This window comes from Carex rostrata, chromosome 23 (genome assembly GCF_964058835.1).
Source record: "Carex rostrata chromosome 23, lpCarRost1.2, whole genome shotgun sequence".
Taxonomy (NCBI): domain Eukaryota; kingdom Viridiplantae; phylum Streptophyta; class Magnoliopsida; order Poales; family Cyperaceae; genus Carex; species Carex rostrata.
In genome coordinates, this window is record NC_135940.1 from 5,696,998 (window position 1) to 5,722,014 (window position 25,017).

The 25,017-nt window shown below is 32.0% G+C and overlaps 1 protein-coding gene across 1 annotated transcript; it reads left to right on the forward strand.

The window, feature by feature from the left end:
- The first annotated feature begins 16,465 nt into the window (after nt 1–16,465).
- Nucleotides 16,466–18,108, forward strand: LOC144574868 (uncharacterized). The gene has a single exon (XM_078324955.1). It carries the CDS (start codon nt 16,629–16,631, stop codon nt 17,475–17,477), a length of 849 nt encoding a protein of 282 aa, XP_078181081.1. The 5' UTR covers nt 16,466–16,628; the 3' UTR covers nt 17,478–18,108.
- Nucleotides 18,109–25,017: the final 6,909 nt, after the last annotated feature.

A 25,017-nucleotide genomic window follows, 5' to 3' on the forward strand; every position in this document is an offset into this window, starting at 1 on the left:
TGGATACATGATGTGAATTATTACAATACAAGTAATAAATCCTAATTTACGCTCAATTCGGTTGCAAGTGTACAACCTTGTCAAGTAGTACTTAGGGATCGTCTCCACAAGGACAAGTCGGAATATCAAATCAAACCTAACAATTTAATTTAGTAAAAGAAAGTAAAAAAAAAGGTTTTTGTTTGTTCAATTGGTTGGTTTGATTGCGATTAAATTAAATTAAACTAAAGTCTTAAGGCAAAATTCGGTTTTTAACAAGAATGAGAAATTAGGGTTTCTTAGGGTTCCTATCCACTAGTGTTATGACTAATTGGTTTATTAAATTTGTTCTTTTAGTTATGAAGGCACAGTTGGGTGTTGTAGGTACAAAGGGATATCTCTATATTAATACCATCTTTAAATTAGAATAAATGTCACCTCTCGGTACTTGGCTACTCTAATCTAAAGTCATTAAGTTCTTACTGTCCCAATTGATCTAGAAAACTATCTTTCACCTCTCGGTACTTGGCACAATTTTCTAAACTATTGGGTGAAGCCCGTATAAGACAAGCGTCACCTCTCGGTACTTAGCCTATCAAATACCCTATTCCTTATGGTCTGGACCTAATATTCAATTTCTCAATTGCAAATACCAAATCCTAGGGTTTCATGTGATTTCGATTAAGTCCTCACAATCAATTAAAATAAAGAATAGATCACAACAAAGAACAAGAATATATAAAATAAAACCAACTAAATCATAACAAAAGTTTCAAGTACAACCCTAATCAACCCTAGAAAAGCCTTTAGCCAGTCATGGCTAAAGCACAAATGAAATCAAAAGAATAAAAGAGTTACAAAGGAAATAAAACAATAAAACCGGTTGATCAATGGTGTTCTCTTCTTCCTCCTTCTCTCTTCCTTGCTTTTCCTTGCTTTTCCTTGTTCAAAACCTAGAAATTCTGCCTAAAAAAACGTCCTTAATCTGTTCTACAGGTCCCCCTTTTATAACCCCTCCAAAACCTAGAAATAACCAACCAAAAATAGCAAATTCGGGCTCTGAACCGACCTAATTGCGGGCCGCAATACATTCATTGCGGGCTGCAGTGCATGGAGGCAGTTAACAGCCTGCGCAGAAGAATTCTGGAGAGGTCATTGCGGTCCGCAATAAAGGTCCTGCGGGCCGCAATGACTGCAGAAATGAAAGCTCTGACTTGTTTGGTTGCGGGCCGCAATAAAAGTGCATAAATGCTCTGACTTGCTTGGTTGCGGGCTGCAAAGGATCCATTCCGAGCCGCAATGCATGTTGGCAGAAGCTCCAATCTTCGTGCTAACTCATCCGTTTTGCTTCGTTAAGCTCCAAACACTTGATTACCTGTAGAAAAAACATAACTAGGGCAGTAACTTGAACTTTTGGACATTTCTAACCTAATTAAACCTAATCTAATCAAAACTTGGCTTAATTTACACAACAAACCCTAGGTTTCAATAGATACAATTTCGGCTTATCAATACATATCAAATTTTATATTTTTTTGAATTTTTTTTACTATTTATTAAGTATTTTACAAATTTGTTGTTTTCAGACCATTCAATTTTTGTATCCATCTTAATAAATAGTAAAAAAATTCAAAAAAAATGTAAAATTTGATTTGCATGCACATTTTAATATATCCATCATTTTGAACGATTTGAATCGACTATTCAAACTTTGAAAATATAGAGTATAATCCAGTGTCTCTAAAAAAAAAGTGCAAGTGAATTCCTCCTCTAATAAGTAGATATATTTTTTTCTCTTTCATCCATCAAACAAATGAAACGTTATGCTGAAACTTTCTTTGTTAATTAGTACTAGCAATTAATGTCAAATCACTCCAGTAATTTTTTTTTTACTATCTGCATTTCTCTTTCCAATATGCCCCCCCCCCCCCCCCCCCCCCCAATTCCCCATGACTCTCCATTTCATCCCCTACACTGCATAATGATGATGATGATCATCAACTACAACAACAATTTAATTTGCACAATCAAAATAAAACAAACAGAGGCAAAACCATTCAAAATAAATGATTGGATTGATTGAAGTTCTAAATTATACACATTCAACCAAAAAAAAATTGCATCACAGTAGATTTTTACTAGTAAAGTAGATAGTGACAACCATACCAATAATAGCCCAGACATACAAGATAATTCCCCAATAATGGATTAAATTAGTAGAACGATTTTGGAGTAGGCAAATTTTATTACCAAGGCCTGGCCCAATTGAAATGCGCATTAAATAAATTTAACTATTTAAGCAATGAATTATTAGTCTAAAAGAACTGTGAAGGAGCAGCCTTTGGAAGTTAAGGTATGAGTGCTTCCTGCCAATTACTGGTGCAAATGCCAGGCATTACAGACATATAATAGTCTGCTACTGCACCACTGCTTTACCAAACCCATCATTGACTTGTCGGTCCACTGGACCATGTCTGTCCATCACGGGTCCCCTCTTGGCCCCTCCCTGTCCTGGTGATATGATTTGGTCTACTCTTCAACTGTACGGATTTACATTTAATTGTCCTATATTGTATTTTTTTTTTTTTTAAGATCAAATTTGACAATATTATTGTTTTTCTGGCCATTTTCTCATTCAAATATCCTCCTGTATTTTTTAAATTAAACAAAACACCCTAAATCTTTTTGAAAGAGCAATTATTATCTTCCATATAGTTTTAATGTTAAATTGAATGAAATTTTGTCATATGATCTACGCATCTTGTTGCCACGTCATCACATCTCGCAATCATATTACAACAAATTATATATTTTATTGCATTAATTTTGTTATTATGTCATTGCAAATCCTCAGCTCATCTAGACATCATATCATATTATGACCTCTCACATATAAAATAATACGTTAGCAAGAAAAATCTTTAAATTCTAAAGTGGTTACACAGTACCTGGTAGGTTATAGCCACAGAAAATCAAGTCATGTAGATTGGACTAAACAATAGAATAGAATTATTGATTTCTATTGGAGCAGGTATTGAAGTAGGCTGAAGATCATAAATAAGGAAATATGGAATTGTCCAATCAAATGTATGAATTTGGAAAATGAATAATTATCTTAGTGCTGTGGATTTGGATACTCAGTTAGGTGAAAGAGATTCTTGGTTTGTGCTTCTTTTGCTTTTTGAAAAGAAATATGTACAAGAATTGAAAATTTCTCCAAATTAACATGTGGAGATTCTTGATCAAGAAGGCTCCTGGTTATAATGTTATCCTCACCTCCAGTTCAATCACTAATGGAATCATCAATAGATATCTAGTTTGTCTAATATGTTTTGAATCTAACATCCTATCCTTTGCTTTTCTTATATTTTTTTCTTTTTATATATACAATGTATTGACAAACATGTGCAGAAGGGAAGAAGAAGAAGAAAAAAGGTGCTAAGCACCTCCTATAAACTAAAAATTTGCATTTTATGCCTTACAATTTTAATTTTTGCAAAAATACTACTAGTAGCTCCTCGTATAAAATAAAATTACACGATACTTATTCATTCAACACCTCTATCTCAATTTTCTAGTTCTATATATCTCAGTGTCAAAAAGATAGTTCTCTTTGTTTTAATTATACGATCATTTTGAAATTACATGATAAGGTCAATTAAAGATTCACCACTTACTTCCCCAATTCCATAGCCATAACATTCTTTTTATCAAATAAGAAAGCTACATATACATACATCAATTGGAACAAAAATGCATATATTGAGATACAGTATGAAAAGGACATCTCCAGTATTTTAAAATCCAGAGAAGAGTGTCAATCAAGAGACATGAGTCTCTTTCCATGTCGACTTAAGGTGGTGAAGGAGATAGTGGATGGTGGGGACCTACATGCACTAAGGGAGGCAATTTCTTCCCCTGGCAGCTTCTTCCCCTCTCTCTTTCATTCAAAATTTACCACCTCTTAAATATGCATGTTCATCATTTACTTCAAAAAAAAGGTTGACTATAGTTTTCTTAATCATAACTTATATTATCCCAATTAGGAATTTGATAAGATTGAACGGAAATTTAGAAATAATTTGTTACTTTTCGACATGAAAAATTGCGTAACAAAAATAAACTTAATTATATGCTGGACTGAATATTAGTTTATGTTCAAGTGTGTATTTCTTTTGGGAAATTAAATCACACTAAGTCTTTTCATTCGGGTATTAATTGTCTGATATTATTCTATGAATGTAAACAAAAAAAAAATGTAATGATCAGTTTTTTTTTTTTTTTTACTCCAATTTTAATTATATGACAGGAGAGAGTTGGTACATTTACAAATTTTTACGAAAAAACAAAAAAATGAGAAAGTAAAAAGGTAAAGTAATTACATATGGGAAATCACTGAGACAGTTTGTTATGTTTTCTCCTAATTTTTGCTGAACCACTTCTAAATTTCTTCCCTAATTGTAAGTCGGATATTACCCTTTCTCAATGTAAATAAATGTTGCATTCTGTTTTTTTTTTTTTTTAAATGTGAAAGTATTTTTTTTCTTACATACTGACCAGTAAGGCCAAGTACTCGTCCAACCTTATTTATTTTTTTAATTTTTACGAAGAATTTTGTTTCAAACTAGACTATTGTTTTAGTGCTACGATGGTACATTATGTTCTTTCTGATAAAAAAATCTTCGTAAACGAAGGAATTAGAATTGGAAATGGATTTTATGACGAAATTGTGATTGGAAATGGAGAAGAGATAAAAAGTTTTTTGAGTAAAGGTTGAAGGTCAAGGCACTTAACTTTTTTATTAACATTCACAAAGAATCCTCCCATTCGGATTTCAAACCAGCGATATCTCATACGGAGGATATTGTCTTTGTATTAAACTAAAGGCTGGTTCTTTGATAAGAGTCAAAAATTGATTTAAAGGAGAGAAAATTGCAATGTGGTATTAATTGTTGATAAATCATGGTCTTTGACACGATGGATTCTGATAAATTAATATGTATTCTCTTCTGATCTTATGGATTCATATTTTCTATACAAAAAATTTGCTTGGATATTAATATTTTCTCTTCTCATACAATCGATTCTGATAAATTAATATGTATTCTCTTCTCATCTTATGTATTCCCTTTATTTTCTAGCCCCCCTCATCTTAATATTCTAGTTCTGCCACTGATTATGTACAACTTGTATTTAGTTTTAATCCTAGTAACATAAATTATAAACAATTTTAAATTTTTGCATCACCTACAAATTTAAATACTTTATAATATATATAACACTACCTTTGAAATATAGGTAAGAGGTGCAGAGATATTACTCCTCTTCCTTTTCATTATTATAGTATGAGTAAGGCTACGGTGCTATGGGTTGCATAGAGAGCTACGGTGCTACGGCTCAATATTTGAGTTTTTAAAATTCCAATGGTTGATCTGAACCGTTCATCTTGTTCTCCATATTAATATGTATTTGGAGACCAAATTTTACATTTTTTGAAAAAATTTTACTAATTTTTTAGATAGGTAGAAAATCAAATATCTAAATGATGCAGAATTTTTTAGATCAAGTGATTTTCTACCTATCTAAGAAAATAGTAAAAAAAAATTCAAAAAATGTAAAATTTGGTTTCCAAACACATATTAATATGGAGAACAAGATGAACTGTTCGGATCGACCGTTAAGATTTTGAAAACTCGAATATTGAGCCGTAGCATTGTAGCCCTCTATACATCTCTCTAATTAAAATATAATCAGTATAGTATAGTTACTAATTGTCTAATATATAACGCGTGCGGCACCTTTTAATATAATAATTTGAATTTTTTATTTTCTCATACAAAATTAGTCAGAAAAACGAAATAATTTATCAATCTATTCCCCTATTAATCCGTACAAGACAAATTGAGTGGTACAAAATATTTTCACAATAGTGGTTATCAATCAATCATTAAGACTCTATTAAGGTGCTATAACAACAAAGTAACAAAGATATATGTTTAGTATATATGGCTACAATCCTACATGTGTATATATATAATCAAATGATATCTACGTACCTACACAAAGCCCTATGCGCTCTGCTTCTCCTAGGAAGTATTAAATATTTTTGTCGTCTCTCTTTCTCTCTCTAGATCTATAGCTCTCATGTGATTTTAGTTGGCAGTATAATTAGATTTGAGTGGGGGAATAATTGTGGGGTTTGTGGGAGTATTTCTTGGGCTACTACAAAATCCCTGTTTATTCTCTTATCTAACATTACTTTTTAATATAAATATATTTTAGTACTTTTTTTTAAATGTTTATTAACTACTAAGAATCTGCTAAAGTTGGATGCCAACAGCAAAACATTCTAACAACTTTCCATCATTATAACTTTTATATTTTTATTCAAATTGAATGAATGTGTGATTTAAATTATAAGCTTTAAATTTTTATTCAAATTATTATAAGTTTTTGGTTTAAGCTATTTAGTTCGTAAACTCATTCTTAGTCTCATGTGCGAAATATGATATATTTTATACTGATATGTGAACAATTGTACAACTTTTGAACCTATAAAATTATGCATATAAACATATTTTAAAAAATTATCATTACAAACATTTTATTTAACATATTGTAGTCTTTTAAAAATTAAACTATTAAGTCCATTGTAATTTGATTTTAGAATGGGCACATTGATGTAATTTGAACTATGTTTGATGTTAGATGATTCATACTGTTTGAACACAAATCCAAGTTGGCCAAAATTTAATTTAGAGATAAATGAGCCATTCCCCCATTTGCTTGCATTGTTTATGTGAAATTACCCTCTTTGAACTAAGAAATCATGTATTTCTTATGTTAAATCATATTCTTTTTCTAAATTAAACCCAAATTTTTTTCTTTTTATATCTATTCTTTCAGGGCTAATTCATTAAAAATTGAAAATCTTTAGAACAAAATATTGTAAAGAAGTGACACTTCATGAGAACAATTTTATGTAATATATGTTACCTATTTAAAAATTAGATAATATAATCTGAATATGTGATTATATGTAATGAATAACAACTCAAAAACAATGTTAATTACCATTACATAACACAAGATCACAGACAGTTAAAAGTGGACATCAAAAAATGGTTTTGCTACCGTCAGTGATTATATTATACCTCACTGACAGTTAATCATCAGTAATTGTGATAAAAGAACCATCGGTGATTGTTATTTTCACCAACGGTTTGTTTGAAGTGAACCGCAAGTGATAATTCCAACTTAATTATTTACCAATTTGACACAAATGATTAACACTGATTAACTGTTGGTTGGTGATGAGGTGTTATGCATGTACTAGTGGATTCTAATAACTCACATGAAATTAATCTAATTAAGCATGTCTCACATGCATTCTAAATTGATCTCCGTACAAATAGTGGGATATGTTATTTACTCTAAACATGTCTCACAATCTAAATTGATCCCAACAAATGATGGGACAAATTAAATATCAAATAAATTCACTAGTAAAAATTGTATAGAGAGGGAGAGAGAGAGAGAGAGAGAGAAAGCTAGGGATGGCAATCACATGGGGGTGGTGTCCTACGCTGTACTCCTCTGGTGTTAATGTGCAATAGCAGTGAAAATGGGGACACTTCTGTTGCTAACCTAACGGTTTTCCAGTGCCCCAGTTACAGCACCACCATCTAATCTAATCTAATCATGTTCTTGATATAGAGAGAGAAAGAGGGCATAGTAAGTGTATAGAGAGGGTGGGTTGCACATGGCCTGGTTATGTCGCTTTCCAGCAGAGAATTTTTTTCTCTCTTTATTTATTTCATTTTTATATCTATCTCCTCTCCAATATGCATATGATATGACTCCATCTCTATCTATCAATCCAGACGTTCTGACCCTACCACACACACACACAGCGCCAACCCCCCCACCCCACAGGCCCACACACACACACCCTTTTTCCACTGCACTCTGCTGATGCGCTATCCTTCTTCTCCTCTTGGGACCACCTGCCTCGGAACCCGTGCCTCTATTATCCCTTGTAATGATTTTTATGTAGTGCTCTGTGTAGCGAGTTAAATTGGCAGGATATCTTACAAAGTTACAAGAATTATGAACTTGCTACACGAAGAGCTGTATTTATAACGGAACATTATACCTAGAGTCTAAGAAGATTCTTCCAGCCTATGGAAGCAGCATCAAAGCGTGTATGTACTCAACTTCTTGGGATTCCTCACGCTCTTTTTATTAGTTTATTAGTACACTTAAATTATTAGTTGTACTCAATTAATACATTATGAATTTATGATGATGATGATGATGATGAATTGATGGTTACTAGCTAGCAATAGCATTCCTTTTACACGGCCTATCCAAATTCTATACGTGGTTCTTTCAAATTTTCTTGCCAGGATGATGTTGTCTTTGTATTAATAGGTTGTTTATTTTCAGGGCCGGCCCTGATGCTGGGCAGCCAGGGCGACCGCTCCGGGTCCCAAGATTTATGTGGTCTCAAAAGAAACAAAAATATTTTACATATATTAAAGAAAATTAATTTGTATGTATTAAAAATAAATAAAATATTAGGGCCCAAATTTTGAATGTTCAAAGGGTTCAAACTTTTCTATAAATAAGTATGATCTATTGACATATTAATAAAAAATTGTGTATATCAGTATTGTAAATAACGGTATGCGCTTGTCAAACGAACGGGATATTGTCAAGCAATTAATCGGTATGCGGTCGATTAATCAGAATTATGAGGACAATTTTGTATTTTTCTTTAAAATTATGTGTATATATTCATAATTTATTTAACTCATCAAACTTATCAAATAAACTTAATTTAACTTAGTTCTATTATTATAACATGAAACTACGCTTAACAATACACACGCACTTTATATGTGTAAGTAACACATTTATTTAATTAAAAAATAAATTCGAGAATTAAGCATTTTCAAACACTAACAATATATTATTTGAAAGACATGAAACATTCCAACATAAAATCACTAAAGTTAGTTTGTAACAACAACTTAATTTAATATATGAACATGATGTACTAATTGAAAAAATTACATCAGTAAGTAAGAAAAATATATGGTATATATATAATAGAGAAATTAATCAATTAATTCAAAATAAGTAAGAAGAAAAAACATATATAAAAAAATTGAATGTATTGCCAAGCACAAATAAAATTGCAATACATGTTTATGAAACTTATTATCACGCAGTTACAGAAAAAAAAAATGTAAAGATAAATAATCACTGGAATAAACGAAAATAAATGGGAATAAACAGAAAAAAACGGACGATCAAACGAGAATAAACGAAATAATTGGGAATAATCGAGAATAATCGGCCAATTAATCAGAAAAATTCACTAATAGACCTCCGATAAGTGTATTCATAACTGTTTGACAGCCATTAACAATTAAACAGGCATATAATAGGCCGTTAAGCCCGTTTTTTACAACACGGATATATATAAAGGGTCCAAAAATTTCTTCCGCCCGGACCCCAAAATCTTCAGGACCGGTCCTGTTTATTTTATTTTAAGTTATTGTGACTTTATATTTTTTTTTCCAATAAATATTCCACTTAAAAATTAAAATCATGCCATCAAAGAGATGATTTTGATCATCACTGACCAAAGTGCAATACCTTTAAACTGTATTATTCCAAACATAAAATTAAGTGTAAATCAAATATGATTTCTGTTATGTGCAAGCTATGTTTAATGTTAATTTGTATATGATTTATGCTTAATGGATGATGATATAAAATGATATGGTGCATTTAATTAATGTACTAACCGAGAAATTATAAATAGTTCTTTTGTATATAAATTAGTATGTATTTTTTTTCACTGATCATGTCATAATTAATTACATTAGAACTTGACATAATTGAGAATAGTAAAAACTAACTACATAATGTTGTGTTATTTATGAGACTACTCACATTTAGAGCATCTACAATCATGAAATTAAACTGAAATTATAATAAAAAATATAGCTGAAATTAATTTAAAATTTATTTCAAAAGCACTGCTGCACTCATGCAAATAATTAAATATTTTGATTGTTTTTAGCATTAAGAAATTGAAAAACAAATCTCATAAATTTCCTAGATGGGTGAGTAAATAGGAAATAATATTTTAACCAACGTGACGTTTTGAAGATAATTTTATTAAAAAAATATTTATGTTTATGAAATTATTATACATTTCTCAAATTGCAAATTTAGAACCGCTACCTAGTATATATAGTCAGTGTTGACTTGGCATTATTTGAATGATTGGTGCTAATAATATGGTGTATATATGTAACTGATGTATATGTAATTGATGATATGGCGCCACATCCTCTCAATTGTACAGAGGAAAAAAATTCAATTGATCAACTCAAAATACCAGAGAAATGTTTGACAAGAAAAAAAATATACGATCACATGCTATATCAATTCATCAATGGATCAACTCAAAATTGTACAGAGGAATATGGTCACATCCTTATTATTTTTTGCATGAGCACTTTTAAAAAAAAAAAACATAATTATATCATATGCATGTCTGATTCAACATATATATTTCGAATATTAGACCGAGAATTATAATCATTTGTAGCCACAAAGTAACTGTCATCGATATTCGATTTGTCGTATTATATATTTTTTTTAACTTATGGTCATAGCTAAGTACCTTCTATTAATTGACATATATATGCGATCAAAAACATATTGGAATATTTTTTTTGACCGACAACAAAAGATTACGATTCCACTGCCACGCGTCACAGTGTTAATGGCCGATTGAAATCCAGCAGAAGCTACAAAAATTCGGCAATCGATCAGTCGTGCAAAAGAATCCAGATAGAATTCTCTAGGTGTTATTTACCAAATTCTCCATTTCAATGTTAATTAATCATACATGCATGTATTTATCTCTCTAGCTATCAATTAATAAATAATGAATTTCACAAGGACGACCAGAGTCAAAGCAAGAATCTTAGTCTAAATAGCTAGGTGACAATAAACAAAGAATATATACAAAACCTAACAAACCAACCAAAGACACACGCATATATACAATATATATATAGAGAGAGAGAGACGGAGAAGCGCGTACTAGAAACGCATTAATTTGTGACTTCTCGGGCTATTTAAACATTTATTTTTGCAGTTTTAGATATTAAAAATAATAAATTATCATAAACTAGATTCATTATTGATTTTTTCAATAAATAGATGAAACTTAATTAACTATTGATTCATCGCATTTATTTTTCTTAAGTACTACACCAACAACTACACAATGTTGAAAATCAATGATATCAAACCATTAGTTTCATCTAATTAACCTGACTTGGGGGAGAGGAGAGTAGGAAGGGAGAGAACACTAGGATGCAAAGAAGTGACTCGTGTGTCGTTGGTTCGGTCCCACACTAATTGATTAGCGGTGCGTGTTTCATGTTCTGACCATTCGTATGATGTGATCATTCTTTCGAATATTGGTATGGCATGCTAACTGCTCTGGTCACAGCACGTGGTCACGAAAGTTACTTGTGATTAGAACCGTTATATCTTGATCATGGATCAATTTTGAATAAACTAACTTTAAATTATAAAAAAATTCATAACTAAATGTCATCAAACGTAACCAATCACATTTGAATATGACACATGTGGTCATAGCGTGATTAACGTGCCGTGAACGTCCCTCCAAATTAGTCACAGCACGTCATATAAAAATTTAACTTGATCACAATACACGATCATAATCACGGCATGACTTGTCACGACACAATTTTCCATTCTTACGGGGCGCGTGCACTTTTCAGAGCTTCCAGTAACTTCTGAATTTTTCGTAGCATGACACGCCGGTAACTAATGGGATGAAACCATTGATTCGGTCCTAGAAAATACCCTAATGGAACCGAATCATTGGTTCGGTTCTATGGAATCGAAAAAAAAATGTAATCCATCTTGTTTCTAATTATTTGATTTTCTTAATTTCTAAAAGTAAAAAAAACTACTAGTAGTATCTACGCTCCAAATTCCTAAAAACCTCTAGAGCGCACGCGCACACGTCTATCTTTCACAATCGCTTTAGTCAGCACCGTCTCTTTCTCTCTGAAGAGAAGAAATAAATACAAGGTGATAATTGTGCCAAGCCATCTCTATCACGCGCTGAATTCTCAAACGCGGATTTAGTCGTATCCTCTCGTTTATATTCAAAACCAGGAAGGGATATATTCATCACAATCGACTTAATTATTTTGACAATTATGATAACTAATGTTAATTTTTCTTAATTTAAAGATAAAGTTATAAGCGTATTACACCATGCATGTGTACGTGTTGACGAAATCAAATAAATAAATGGAGCAAAATTTTATAATAGATTCTAATTTTACGAATATTTAAATTTTCCTTAAAAAAATCAAAGTACACCGACCTCGATCCCTCTTATAATACTTTCACTCAGTAGCTGTAAATATTAAATATGGTATAACTTCTAGTCAATTTATCATTACCAGCAAAGTTAAGAGAACAGCTTGGGTTCGATGGTCATTAGACTCAAAGTGGTTTTAATGGGTTCGCTCACCATCGGATCTACTTTAGGATTTGCGCCCGCACTTTTGTGTATGCTTTAAAATTCGTGCTCACGAATCCTAAAACATATCTGATGATGAGCGAACCCATTGGAACCACTTTGAATCCAATGACTATCGGACTCAAGCTGAAATGGTTAGATTTTAAATAGATTGTTAAAAATGCTAGTTAGTTAAGTTTCAAATTACACTCACTTTGACATATGATGTGCAAATGATTGAGAGAATTAATTATATACTGACAATTTTTACTTTCTATTTAGATCATTTTATATTGATGTCAGTGCTGTCAATTAATTTTTTTTACCAATATAATATATTCCTATGAAAATATATGTAATGCCCTGAATTTATTACTTTCATTTATTGCTAGAGTGACCACATTTTGTATGTGAAAAGGTTGATTGATCCACATCTTAGTTTTAAAAGGCTAAAATTTGTATGAATACCACTAACAATGACCAGAATTGGGTATCAAAAGTGATTTATAAAAAATTATTTATGAACTTAATTATGTACTAATTCTTAAAGTGCTCATTACTATGACATGCAATTTAATTAACTAATTAAGAGACAGTGAAAGAACAGTAATGAAAGAAACAGGGATGAAGAACTTAATTTGTTTCTCGAGGTGTAATAATTTTATAACAAAACGAAAATAAAAAAATATTTCACTCAATATATGTCTAATTATAGAAATTATATTATCCTTAATTAGGAACTTAAGTCATTTACGTCACCATATCATTTAATCAGTTCCATCCTTGTTCTTATCCTTCAAAATTTAATTAGTAGTATAGTTTTAGTGGTCGAAATATAGAGTTCAGCTGCTAGCTGCTGACCTGTCATAATTAATACAATACATCTAATCCAGTTTTTACTGGCCACAACTTTGATTTGAGACATTAACAATTCTCAAAGATTTTTTTAATGTCAAGCTTGTCTATTAATAATGTGATGCCACGTCACTCTTTAATTAATTAGCAGGGGCGGAGCCAGGAAATGCAATTGAGCTAGCGGGGCAAAATTTTCAAGATATATAGGATATATAATTGTAAAATTATTTTAATTAGACACATAACTTTCTTTTAAAAAATGACAAAATAAGTATATTTTGAAAAAATAATTTAAGTCAGGGTATGATAAACAAATGCATCTTCCATAACCTAATTAATTACTTTCTCCGCTCCTGCTCTCGATCTTTAATTAATTAGTACCAATCTCTATACCATTATAAACAAAATTGGTTCATATTTGATCAACTTTTTTTTTTTCTTTAACAATCTTTCAAATTTTTGGCAAAATATGTTTCGCATTATTTTTAATAGCAAATCACTAACATGATAATGAGTCGCACACGAAGTTTTTATCGAGAAACATCTTTCCTTTTGATAGAATTCATCAATTTCCAAAAAAAAAAATGCATGAACAATACAGGCAAGGACGGATTCATGATTTCTGTTAGGGTAGGGCACTAATTGAGTTCAAACTCATTAACTCATCGAGTACACAATTGCCACTCAGTCCCTATAACTATGTTTATTAAAAAAAATTATTATAAGCATAAAATCGATTGACACAGTATTGAAATATTTTTCCTAAGCTAATTAATAAAATAATTTGGAAATATTCAAAGTGAGAGTGTTGTAGTAAATTAGCAAATTGAAGTCAAAGAAATTTAAACAAAATATATATATTGAATAATAAAAGGTTTAAAAAGTTCGGCCGACCCATTTTCTTAGAATTGCAATGATAAATTCCATTGCCAGGCCTTTCTTGTTCTCTTCTTCTCCTTTATTCTATTTATAAAATAGAGCATCGCAGATCCGAAAAAAATTAAATACACAAAATTAATTGACCAAAGCTCGAAAGGAATCGGTTCAAGAATCATACTAGCTCAGGCTAGAGATAGACACTATATCGAATCAAGGGAAGGCACACTGTATAATTAGTACTGGGTTGGAAATAAAAATTCAAATCTAGAGGTAGGCACTTGCCTATCCCAATTGCTTCTTGGATCCACCATTGAATGCATGCCATATTTAATTTCATGTGGAGTAAGATGTGGAATAAACCTCGTACTCCACACTTAAGCTATTAAACAATAAGTAAAATATGATCAGTCAGATAGAATAAAATATGAATTAATTCAGAATAAGTTACTCCATCTCTCGAGACAAATTAACTTACTTTATACTTACTTTGTTTATAGGACCCCACTATAATATGTAGAAGTTCATTTTCCAACATATTACTCATTCTAAACTAATTTATTTAAACCACAAATTAAACTCAGGTGTATAATATAAGGAGTAAGGAGTAAACAATTTAATTTTTGTTAACTTTACTCCACCATAAAACATGATCATACTGCCAGAAAGTTAAAATTGTTGGTCCCAGTGCCTTACTACTCCCAACTAGTTCCACTGTAGAAGTGTTTAATTCTAAGCTGGTGGCTCAATGGACAAGCCATATGTGCCATGCAACTAATGGTCCTAATTACACGTGCTTAATTCTAAGCTGGTGCCGTGCGACTCAATTGACAAACCATATGTGCCGTGCCGTGCGACTAATACTCCACGCTTAAGCTATTTCAATAACTTTAATGATAATTTAAGTTAGTTTATTCAAGATTTACCATTTAATCAATATCTAATGGCCCTAATTACACGTGACTCGTGCGACTATGTGTCATGCTATGCCGTGACTAAATTTTTCACGTGACATGCCGTGCCAAAGTTTCAAAAGATGGCCACGACACGCGAATGATAACGGCACCGAACACGCGAATCACAGTACGTAATTGACACACGTGCCGTCACCGTATCGTTCCGTGACGAAGCCGGCTCCACCATGCCATTTTTTCCATTCTAGCTATCTTCATTGCTAAAATTGAGTCATACTGAAACTTCTAATTAAGTTATCCTGAACTTCTAATTTTGTATATTTGAGTTAATATTTCTAACTTTTTTTTGCCATAGTTTTAATGAAAACTTGAGAGTGTGTGCCTAACAGGAAATATCTGACCTCGAGAAATGAATCAATGATCAGCTTGTTTTACCTTTTAGTCTTTCCCGAGAAAGAATATGACCAACACATGATGTCGATTAAGCTGTACCTCTCACTTAATACCAAAATAGTAAAGTTACAAGTACAAGCTTCAAAGAACATTAATCTGTAAGCTCCAAGAAAGAAAAAGAGAATTAATTAACCCTCAAGTCATTTCCATTTTTTTGTCACATTAATGATAGTATTTTTTTTCAGATGAATAGAATGTTTTCATTTATGTATTTTCACTTTTATCGACATTATAAAAGAATTAATTTTCCGAATTAGCAAAAACAAAAAACAAAAACAAAAATTTCATATGGAGCATCAATGCCACTAATTGTAAAATCTTATGTGGTATTTTCATATCATAAATAGCTAATTTTGTAAGATTACTAAAAATTATCTTTATTACATCAGTTCTATAATTTTTTATAAGTGAAATGGAGAAACAAATATGCGACAATTGAAATACAAATAGCTCTAAATTAAAGCACATTCCCAAGTGGACCGCATGAAACCAATTCTCTTGCTTTTTTTTTCTTTATAAAAAAAAATACGCTACAATTGAAATACAAATAGTTTGATTCATTTGCTACATACGTGGTATATATACTGTCTATATATATATTAAAACATTTGTTACAGATGAAGTGATGGTGTGTTGCAATATTTTCAGTGTCAATCCAAAAAATTTCTTGTTGGTGTTTCTGTAGCAACCAACAACATGTCTTCTTTTTCTCAAAAAAAAAAAAACATGTCTTCTCTCTAGACCACTAGCACAGAGCAATTAACCTCTCTCTCTCTCCACATCAGGTCAATAATACTTTGCATGCCCCATTTTGTTGTGTAGCTATTGGCAGCGAACCTTCTCCTCTGGGTTCCATTATCCACCCACCTTCTCTCTCTCTCTCTCTCTCTTAAAAACCAACCTCTTTCTTCCGTCTCATCTCTTCTACAACTCTACACCTTGATCTAGCGTTAATGGGAGAACCTCTTCTTATCCCCAATCCAACCATCATCTCTAACACCATCAACAGTACTACTCAATCCATGCCCCCAAACCCTAACCCTAACCCTAATCCTAATTCTAACCCTAACCCTGCTAACCAGACGCCACTCCGGTGCCCACGGTGTGATTCATCGAATACCAAGTTCTGTTACTACAACAACTACAGCCTAGCTCAACCTAGACACTTCTGCAAGTCTTGCAAACGCTACTGGACACGTGGCGGTACTTTGCGCAACGTGCCGGTCGGAGGTGGGTGCCGAAAGAATAAACGCATGAAGAAACAACCATCAAATTCTAATCCTACTGCCTCTGCAAAGATAGACCAGCCTAATTGGCTCTCAAATTCCATAAACCAAATATTCCACCACAATTCTAATTATAACTCGTCGCTTGACGGAAATCATGGATTTGGTGGTATCTTACCGGGTACTAGTACCACTAGTGGATTTGATTTGCAATCCCAAGCTAGCAGCCTTGGATTTCTTGGCCAATCCAACCAATTCCAAAATTTGCAACAAAGTGGTATAATTGATGAGTATCAAATTTTTGGATCCTCTTTCTTGTCAAGTTTTAAGCTTCCTTATGAAGAGTTTAATGAGGTTTTGGCCACAGCAAATTGCGGGAATGTCAATGCATCAAAGGAAGCGAAGTTGCAGAGAGAAAGTAAGGTACAATGGCAAATTCCTTGTGATAATTTCATGGCTCAAATTGGATCTAATGATGCTCAGGTGTTAAACAATAATTTGCCGGTGTACTCTAATGGCGGTGTTGGATTGTCGGGTTCGGTGAACTACGGATCATCTGTTGCACCTCTTTTCTAGATAGTTCTCAATTTGTATTCTCTATTTGATAATTGGTTTGGCTTCTTTATTTTTCTTTTTTCTTTTTCCGTTTGATATTAAGTGCTATATCATTAAGATCTATCGTCTTGGGTCTAGGTCTAGTGGGTGGTAAACTAATAAGTAATTATATTTCAACAAGAGTTTGGATCGGAGAGATCGTCTCGGTTGCATAGGTTGCCTCAAGTGCCGTAAATTATTGGTTTTTTTGTCTGAAATAATTTTGCGGTCTGGAGAACTTGATCGGGCTTTGCACGGAGAGGAGACTTGGATCCATTCGGCTTGTAACATTCCTCCTCAAGTCCATATTTTGCAATGATATGAAGAAGAAAATGAAAGAAGAAATATAATATGGACTTTGGAGATATTAATGTGCTTAATTCTTCATTGTTTTTTTTTTTGTTTTTTTTTGTTTTTTTTTTTTGTTTGTGTATATGGGCACGGGATAATGGGATACTCTTGTTTTGTCTAATGTATTTGCTACCCTATATTATTTGAATTATAGAGGGTCATGGTTTAGGTCCATTTCTTCCTTGTTCTTTTGCTTCTGGCTTTTGTAATGGTAAATCTATGTTACATTTCTTTTTATGGAATTTTACATCATGTGTGGATGCTTTTGTTGCTTGTGTACGTATATCCATCCCTTTTCAACTTACTGCTTTTAATTTGATCATGGCAGTTTTGTTAGTTCACCGTTTCTTAATTGTTTGGTGGTCTGATGTTGCCAGTGCAATTAATGATCCCTTCAAATAATTTAGTTTCCAGTATATATCAAAGTAATTTAGTTGTTACCAAACTTTACTGTATTGTTTTAATTAATTAATTGGTTGTTACCATTAATTTGCTAGCTAGCTATAGTTTCTCTTCAACTGTTGCTTTATTCTGTGTCCCTTTGTAATGATTACTTCACAGACCTAGCAAAACTTTTATTTATTTGATCTGAAAAACATTTATAAATGCATGAGTAGCTGTTGAAAAGAATTACTGCTGGTCATACTGTTCCTCAAGCTTTTATTTATCTTATGTTTTCCATTAATTTAATGAAGACATGATCATATATAACCGTCAAAATGTAATTGTAGCCAAACTTTGAAAAGACATGTTATCTAAAATGCATGATTTTATGGATTTAAACAATGAAAAAGGTGTTGGTCTTCAAAAGAGGGGCAGACGTGACTTTTAGGCAGTGCTTAAACAGTGGCAGGAATAACGATTATCTCAATATCTTAATATACACCTACTTTTACTTTCTGAGTTACATTAATTACTGATTTTATTAAATTTTCACAAATATGATAGATTGATTGACATTTGCAATTCTCTTGGACCAACATTTGTAGAGGCAAAGGTGCCTCGTTAAATTGTCTACAAAGCTAAGAAAATAGTATATTAATAAAAGCTTTTTAGTTTTTGAGAATCATATTCTTCTCAAAATAAAAGTTTATGAGAATCAAGTATAATAAATGATACTTATTATTAGGATATTTAATAAAACCAAGAAACCCATATTGACAAAAGAAAGGATTAAATATTTTGGAATGTTCAATTTAAAAAGGGACGGTTTAAATTCCTACAATTGGAGAGAAGTTTCACATAAGGATAACATTGTATCTATTAAAAAAAAACCAATAAATTTAGAAATCCAAGATAGGATAACATAATTAATGTTATTTAACTTTTTTACTTTAATCCAAGTGTCCTTGGGAGATGAGAAACAAGGGAATTATACCCTCCTTTAGTCTTGGATTCGTATAGAAATACGCACTAAAGAGAGGTACATGTCAGATCGATGCATTGAGTCAGCATAGAAGGAAGGCATTCGTTGGATGTTCTTTTCCTGCATGTCAGGTAGCAGTTGTACTAGTTAGGCATGCATTTGCATTGGTCAGGTTTTTGTTACTGTATCCTATTCGTCATAAATTATAACAAACAAAAGATTCCTGCTCTTTTCTTTTCTTTTTTATATATAAATCCTTCTACATATTTTAGAGTATGCACTTTTTTCAAAATCTGTTGTTACATTGGTTAGGGTTCCACGTGATAATGGGATAAATTCAGTGACAAATTAAAAAACCAGGGAGGAACCCGGCTGGAAATTCTAGTGACTAGATAAGTTACCATATGCAGATGATTTTATTTTTCTTTTATAGTTATTAAATTTTTTTTTAGGAATTTATAGTTATTAATTATATACGCCATATACGACCTAAAATAAAGTTCGGTCCAGAGCTTGTCGGCCAATATATAGAGAGGCAGCATGTGTAGGAGTGTAAACGGAGCGGATAATGCTAATATCATATCTGTATCCGTCTTTCAATGAGCGGATACAGATATAGGTAGTAAACATATATCAAAAATTTTAAAACCATATCCGTCTCTAACGGATACGGATACGGATACGGAGCGGATAATCTACAGATACGGATTCGAATACGGATACGAAATAAATAATTGTTGTATAATTGAGTTATATACTTTAAGATACAAAAAAGCGACTTGTTGTTGTCTTAAAACAATAGCTAAAATTAATTTAATAGAGACTAAAAGCACACTACATTCATGAGCTAAAGTCTTGAATAGAAAATAATGGAGAGTGAAGAAATAGGGGTGCAGATTTTAACAGCTATTATTTTAATCACAACAGATCCAAGTTGAGAGACAAAACAAATTTAGACCAAACTATTCTTTCTCCGAAAAGGAAATAATAGATGGGTTTCAAATCTTTAATATTAGAAAGTTATCTTGTGTATCCACTAATTTTTATGTTCTGGGAAAAAATTTAAGTTATTTTTGCTTCCACGGTTGAGCAACAAAAATTGAATTTTTTAAGTTCTCAAATTTGCTTCAAGCTACGAAAACATATTATTTGAAATTCTCAAGTTTCAATTCAACAACGTAATTCAAAACGTTGTATTAGTTTTATTATTCAAACAGTTTCAAATTGTTTCTATTTTATTTATACAAATATAGAAAAATATAATTGTAATAATAAAGTTACAGCGTTAGATTTTGATTCAATTAATAAAAAAAAGTTAATTATTTTACATATTTTTTGGTCTACTAAATGGATATCGATGAGTCAATAATATTTTCATTCGAACACAAGATCAAAAAACTTGAATTACTCAATTTCAAATACGAAACTCGTGAACATTTACTTAAAATTATTTTTTTAGTAGTGATTTTTATTTTTGGTGGTATACTTTTTAGATTATTTTTTATTTTCTACAGTTTGTTAATTTTATAGTTTGAATTTGTATGGATCTTAATGAATGCCTATTTGATCACATATTATAGTTGCAGGGATCTTCTATGATATGAAACAGATAGTATGTTTTTATGTATAATAGTTGCGATTCTTAATTTTTTATTTGAATGTTATCTGGTAATTATTGTTAGTAAAACTATTTAGGATATAATTTTAATGTTAGCAGTATAACTTCCTCATTTAAAAGATTTGGAATCTTAACTTTATTATTTCTTTTTCGATCAAAGGATATTTTGGTCCAAATTTATTTTTTTCTCTCATCTCAGACCTGCGGTGATTAAAATAGTTGTTAAAATCGGTACCTAGAAATGGAGGTAAAAATGAAAGAAAATTATATTATTGTAGTACCATCATCATAAAAATAGATTAAATTAAAAATTAGATCGTATTATCATTTTATGGTTATGACTAAAATGAATATGAAATAACATATTACAACTTCTATCCATAATAGTAAAGTCAAAGTTGGTTAGGAGTAATTTCGGATCCAGATAATTGCGGATACGGATACGAATATTCACCTTCATGAAATTATCCGTATCCGTATCCGCCATTTTTTCACCATATGCAAAAATTATCTTTATCCGTTTAATCCGGATTCGGATAATCTCCAGATACCGAGAGGATTATCCGTATCCGTTTACACCCCTAAGCATTTGTCACTCTTCACACATTTTTATTAATTTTTGTTTCTCAATTATTAGTGACTAGGTATTGTTACCATGCTACATCTGTAATTAATAATTCAATTGTAAAAAGTTCAAAATTCAAATAAAAATTCTTATAGATATTTAAATTTAGAGTTAAGTGACTTGAATTTTATCTCAAAGAAAAAAAATCCTTGGCGTTCGCAATTTTACTTAACGCATGCAATTGACACCTAATGTATTCTATGCGAACTCTTTGTTCAAATTAAGTCCATCCTAACACATTTCATTGCCAGGTTGTCCCACTAATTCATCAGAAATCTTACACTTCTTCTAATCCATAGGAAAAATAGGTCTGTTACTACTGTATTTTGACTACTTAGAATGTGCTCCTGATGTGATTTTTACTACACAAGTAATAAATCCTAAATTGCACTCAATTTGGTTGCAAGTGTACAACCTTATCGAGGAGTACTTAGGGATCGTCTCCACAGGGACAAGTCGGAATATTAACTCTAACCTAACAATTTAATGTAGTAAAAGAAAGTAAAAGAAAGTAAAGAGGTTTTTGTTTGTTCAATTGGTTGGTTTGATTGCGATTAAATTAAATTAAACTAAAGTCTTAAGGCGAAATTCAGTTTTTAACAAGAATGAGAAATTAGGGTTTCTTAGGGTTCCTATCCACTAGTGTTACGACTAATTGGTTTATTAAATTTGTTCTTTTATTTATGAAGGCACAGTTGGGTATTGTAGGTACAAAGGGATATCTCTATATTAATACCATCTTTCGATTAGAATAAACGTCACCTCTCGGTACTTGGCTACTCTAATCTAAAGTCATTAAGTTCTTACTGTCCCAATAAATCTAGAAAACTATCTTTCACCTCTCGGTACTTGGCACAATTCTCTAAACTATTAGGTAAAGCCCGTATAAGACACGCGTCACCTCTCGGTACTTAGCCTATCAAATACCCTATTCCTTATGGTCTGGACCTAATATTCAATTTCTCAATTGCAAATACCAAATCCTAGGGTTTCATGTGATTTCGATTAAGTCCTCACAATCAATTAAAATAAATAATAGATCATAACAAAGAACAAGAATATATAGAAAAAAAACCAATTAAATCATAACAAAAGTTTCAAGTACAACCCTCATCAACCCTAGAAAAGCCTTTAGCCAGTCATGGCTAAAGCACAAATGAAATCAAAAGAATAAAAGAGTTCCAAAGGAAGAAAAGAAAATAATAAAACCGGTTGATCAATAATCTCTCCTCCCTTCTTCTCTCCTCTTGCTATTCCTTGCTTTTCCTTGTTAAAACCCTAGAAATTCTGCCTAAAAAACGTCCCCCAATCTGTTCTACAGGTTCCTATTTATAGCCCCCTCTAAAACCTAGAAATAACCAACCAAAAATAGCAAATTCGGACTCTGAACCGACCTAATTGCGGGCCGCAATACATTCATTGCGGGCCGCAATGTACTGTAGCAGTTAACAGACTGCGCAGAAAAATTCTGAAGAGGTCCTTGTGGGTCGCAATACATTTCTTTTATATTCTCAGGTTGTAGATCTTCTCGTTAGCTTTCCAAAAAGTGGTCACAAGCCTAAATTAGAGTTACGAGTCAAAAGTTATGGCCGTTTTAAGTTCAAACTCTATTTTCGGCTAACTGCTACAGTGCGTTGCGGGCCGCAATAACTGTGCTGTAATGAAGAGGCTCTGACTTGTTTGGTTGCGGGCCGCAATAACTCCATTTCGGGCAGCAATAAATGTTGGCAGAAGCTCATTTCTTCGTGCTAACTCACCCGTTTTGCTTCGTTAAGGTCCAAACACTTGATTACCTGTAAAACAAATATAACTAGGGCAGTAACTTGAACTTTTGGACATTTCTAACCTAATTAAACCTAATTTAAACTAATTTAACCAAAACTTGGCTTAATTTACATACCTAACACTAGGTTTAAATAGATACAATTTTGGCTTATCAGCTCCATACATATATAGTATATAAAGGGAGGGAAGTGGAGAGGGACAGCATAAAGAGTTCACCTCCGCTACACTTCGATTTGAAAGTTATAAAATTTGAATAGTTTGTATATATAGCTCGCCTCCTCTCTTTCTAAAAATTTAGTATTTTGAAACAAGTAACACGTGTCAGTCAGGTCAGGTCACCCTTCCCTCCCCTTATGTATCCTCTTCTGAAGCATGCTCTTAGATGTGGCAACAGATGGACGCAACATGGTGGATGATGCAATATGGTCCTGCGCATGCTTCACGAAAAGGGGTGTAACTTTTGATCCGTTCGTCGGATCAAACTGAAATTTTGACAGGAACTCCACAGCCCAAAACCGGATTCGAAACAATCTATGCTTTGTTTTGCCCATTTCGCGGGCTCAGATTCCCGATCCGAGTCTTCCTTCATGGACTTTTGGACCTTTCTTTATAATTTTAGAGTTTTAGGGTCTTTTATGTATCTTTTATGTATTTTCTGTTTTGAGGGTTTGTATTTAAACAGAGGTCATGTCGTTTGGAAGAAGTTAGTTTTTATGTATCAGTTTTATCAAAGAATTGAGAATCTGTGTGATCTCAGAACCAAATCTATCTGTCCATTACTTTTTCCAATTTCTTGATCGTTCGTGCATCAGTGGAGAAGCTTCACACAAAATATGATCATAGGATTATTACCAATCTCTCTTAAACAAGTACTATCAAAATCTTTAAGCGTGCTCAGAGCATCTTCAATCCAGCAATTGAAATTAATTGCTAAATGACAATTATGAAAATTTTAGAAATTAAGCAATCCACTCCTACATTAGTACAATCAACCAAACAATTGAGAATTAAACACTTGGCCAATAAGAATTAAACATTTGGTCAACTCATCTTTAGAAAATGATTTCTTATTAAGCAATTCTTTCCAAAAATTGCTAAATAAGCAATAGCCATACAACTCAAAAGGCCACAAACCTTTCGGCCTTTTGTCTCTGTTTCATTTTCCCTAGATCGGCCGTAAGAACAGTTCTAAAGGGCCTAGCTTTTTACTTTCTTTTATGAGGAGGGTTCAAATGCCTCCATGTTTTTGTGCCTCCATCTCTCTCTATCATTTTCAAAGTTCAAACAGTCGATCCGAACCGCTCAACCTAACCTCCATACTAAAATATGTTTGGAGACCAAATTTTATATTTTTAGGAATTTTTTTACTATGTTCTTAGATAGGTACAAAATCAGTAAATCTGAACCATCTAAAAACAGTATTTTTTTACCTATCTAAAAAAATAGTAAAAAAATTCCTAAAAATATAAAATTTGGTCTCCAAACATATTTTAGTATGAAAGTTAGGTTGAGCAGTTCGGATCGACTATTTGAACTTTGAAAATGATGGAGAGAGATGGAAGCATGATGGAAGGCACAAAAATATGGAGGCATTTGAACCCTCCTCTTCTTTTATATTTGTAACGAAGGCCCAAATTTAGATGCATCCACGCGAAACTAAATTATTTGGAAGTCTAAGGAATTATCTTGATTAAAAAAGAGCTCTGAAAAATCAAAAACCTGCTGTGATGATTTCATTTATTACGGAAATAAATTGAACTAATGAAGGCCAAATCAT